The 2,223-nt window shown below is 72.6% G+C and overlaps 1 protein-coding gene across 1 annotated transcript in view; it reads right to left on the bottom strand.

Annotated features, from left to right (window-relative positions):
- SLC4A2 (solute carrier family 4 (anion exchanger), member 2) overlaps positions 1-2,223 on the bottom strand; it is a gene marked incomplete at its 3' end in the record, with an annotated part of 11,982 nt that overhangs the window by 6,163 nt on the left and 3,596 nt on the right. Inside the window, exons 7-9 of the mRNA XM_012733861.1 lie at positions 1,390-1,685; positions 245-380; positions 8-180 (exon numbers count right to left, since the gene is read on the bottom strand). Of these exons, the coding sequence (XP_012589315.1) occupies positions 8-180; positions 245-380; positions 1,390-1,685 (605 nt within the window). The remainder of the gene's footprint in view (positions 1-7; positions 181-244; positions 381-1,389; positions 1,686-2,223) is intronic.

Here is a 2,223-nt window from a genome sequence, read left to right as displayed (position 1 = left end):
GGCCTGCGCCCTACCTCTCGCTCCACCTCCAGCCGGGTCTCGGGCACACCGCCGATGAGCGGCTCGGTGACGTGCGGGTCGCTCTCGGCCCCCGGGCCGTGGTGGTGGCCCAGCAGGGAGCCCAGGGAGCCGGCCGAGATGTTGCGGGGGAAGGAGAAGTCCTTCTCGTCACTCGGGTGGCTGCGGGCAGAGGGCAGTGAGGTGAGGGCGCCGGGCGGCGTGCCTGCAGCGGGGCGGGGCTCACCTGTGTTTCAGCAGCAGGGCCCGCAGCACGTTGGCTCTGTCCTCGGCTTTGATCTGGTCAGAGATGACCATCTGCTCCACCACCTGGTGGGCCACGCCGGGCAGGGTCTGCTGGTCCAGGTCCAAGAGCACAGCCCCTGGGGAGAGGCGGCACGAGGCCCTCACCCCAGGGCAGAAGCCCGGCGGGGGCTTGGGGGGGAGGCGGGGGAGCGGGGGGCTGCCGGGCTGCACGACCGGGACTCCGGCCAGGACCGGAGCCGCCCGGGCCGCTGTCGGCTCCGGCCCGTCCCGCTGTCGGCTCCGGCCCGTCCCCTCAGCTCCCGCAGAGCCCGGCCGGGGAGCCCTGGGGCCCCCCGGGGCGCACAGCTCTTTGCTGGGAGGTTCTTCCTCGTCTGAGCCGCGTGCCACCACCCAGTGTCACCCTGGCCCGCTCTGCCCCACAGCGATGCAGCCAGCCGGCCTTGGCCACCGAGGGCCCGTCCACCTGGGCTCCGAGCCCCGAGGCGGGCAGGTGCTCGCTCGGCCTCGCCCCACCCGGCGCTGCTCCGGGCCGCTGCTGGCCCCAGATAGCAGGGGCCTTCCCAGTCACCGGGTCACTTTGCCATCAAGGTCAACACGGGGACAGAACTAAGGACTAAGCAGAACCCGAGGACCAGGCAGCTGCCGCGGGGTCACGAGCTCGCCCGCACTGGCACCGCCCCGCCCCAGGCTGCCAGGCCGCTCCCGGTGGGCCCGGCCAGAGTAGGCGCTGCTCCTGGCCCGACACCCCACGCACCCCACGCCGAGGAGGAAACGCACGAGCAGTGACCCCAGACGTGGGGGTGGGGGAGGGCGCGTGGGGGTCACGTGGTTGATGACCCCACAGGCCGTCTCAAAAACTCATCAAGAGTCTTTAAAAGCACCGTAGCGCCCGCCTCAGACAGCAGCGGCCCCCAGAGGCCCGGCTGCAGGCCCAGGGGTCCCGCCCATCCCGCCCAGCGTCACCCCTCACCACAGAGGGGCCGGCCGCTGACCTCCCGTGCACGGCCCTCGGGCGCACCGACCGCATAGGCCGTGAGGCTCAAGACAGACTGGGGGCAGCGGTCTCCCGGAGTGGGTGGGCAGTTTTGGGGTGAGGGAGGCCAGGCAGGGAGGGTGGGGCGCTACCGTGGGCCAGCGTCCGGCGGAGCTCCAGGAGGCTGCGGAAGGACAGCGAGGCCACGTGCGGCTTCCCCCAGCGCTCCGTCTCCTCCTCCACGTCCTCCTCGAACTTGATCCAGCGCGCCGTCTCCCGCCACTGGGGCTCCTGGTTTTTGTCCAGCAGCAGCTCGTTCAGCTCCACAAACACCTGGGGCGGAGCGAGGACGCTGCTGGGCCGGGCCCGGGCCATGAGAGGACTCCGTGTGCGGCCCGAGTTGGTGCGCAGGCAGGAGCCGGGGCAGTTACGACCAGGCTGAGACTCACTGCCCCGGCGGAGCCACGGGAGTCTCCCGGCCACCTCGGGCCCCCACGGGGACTGGGGGGAGGCGCTGGGTGCAGGGGACAGACACACACTCCCACGCACACACGCCCGACTGATCCCACGTGTGCACTGCGGGCCTGGGAGGCCAGGAGAGCGGCGGTGCCCCCCGAGGGCGCGGCACGGGCAGAGGCAGAGGCAGAGGGGGCTCTGCAGAGCTGCCCACCTGGCTGGGCTAGCCAGGGGTGCCAGCGTGGGTCACGGGGTGCACCTGTGACCCAGGTGCAGGCTGCCGCCTGGCCGCCAGCCCTCGACCACGCTCAACAAGCGGCTTAGGGACCTGGCATCAAAGCCGCCCCGGCCACCCGCTGCCCCGGATGTGGGGCTTGCCACCCGGCCGCCCCTTCCCCTGTCGTGGAAGGACAGGTCACAGGCGCGGAGGAGACCGGGCTCGGAAATGCGGCTCCCACAGCCCCTCAGCCCAAGTCCCCAAACCCGCGGGGCGCCGGACCGGGGGTGGGGCGGGCAGCGTGAGGCAGGCG

Source organism: Condylura cristata, unplaced genomic scaffold (assembly GCF_000260355.1).
Source record: "Condylura cristata isolate star-nosed mole 26May11 unplaced genomic scaffold, ConCri1.0 scaffold00042, whole genome shotgun sequence".
NCBI classification, from domain to species: domain Eukaryota; kingdom Metazoa; phylum Chordata; class Mammalia; order Eulipotyphla; family Talpidae; genus Condylura; species Condylura cristata.
Note: the sequence above shows the minus strand (reverse complement) of the source record. Positions and strands in the feature narration are given on the sequence as shown.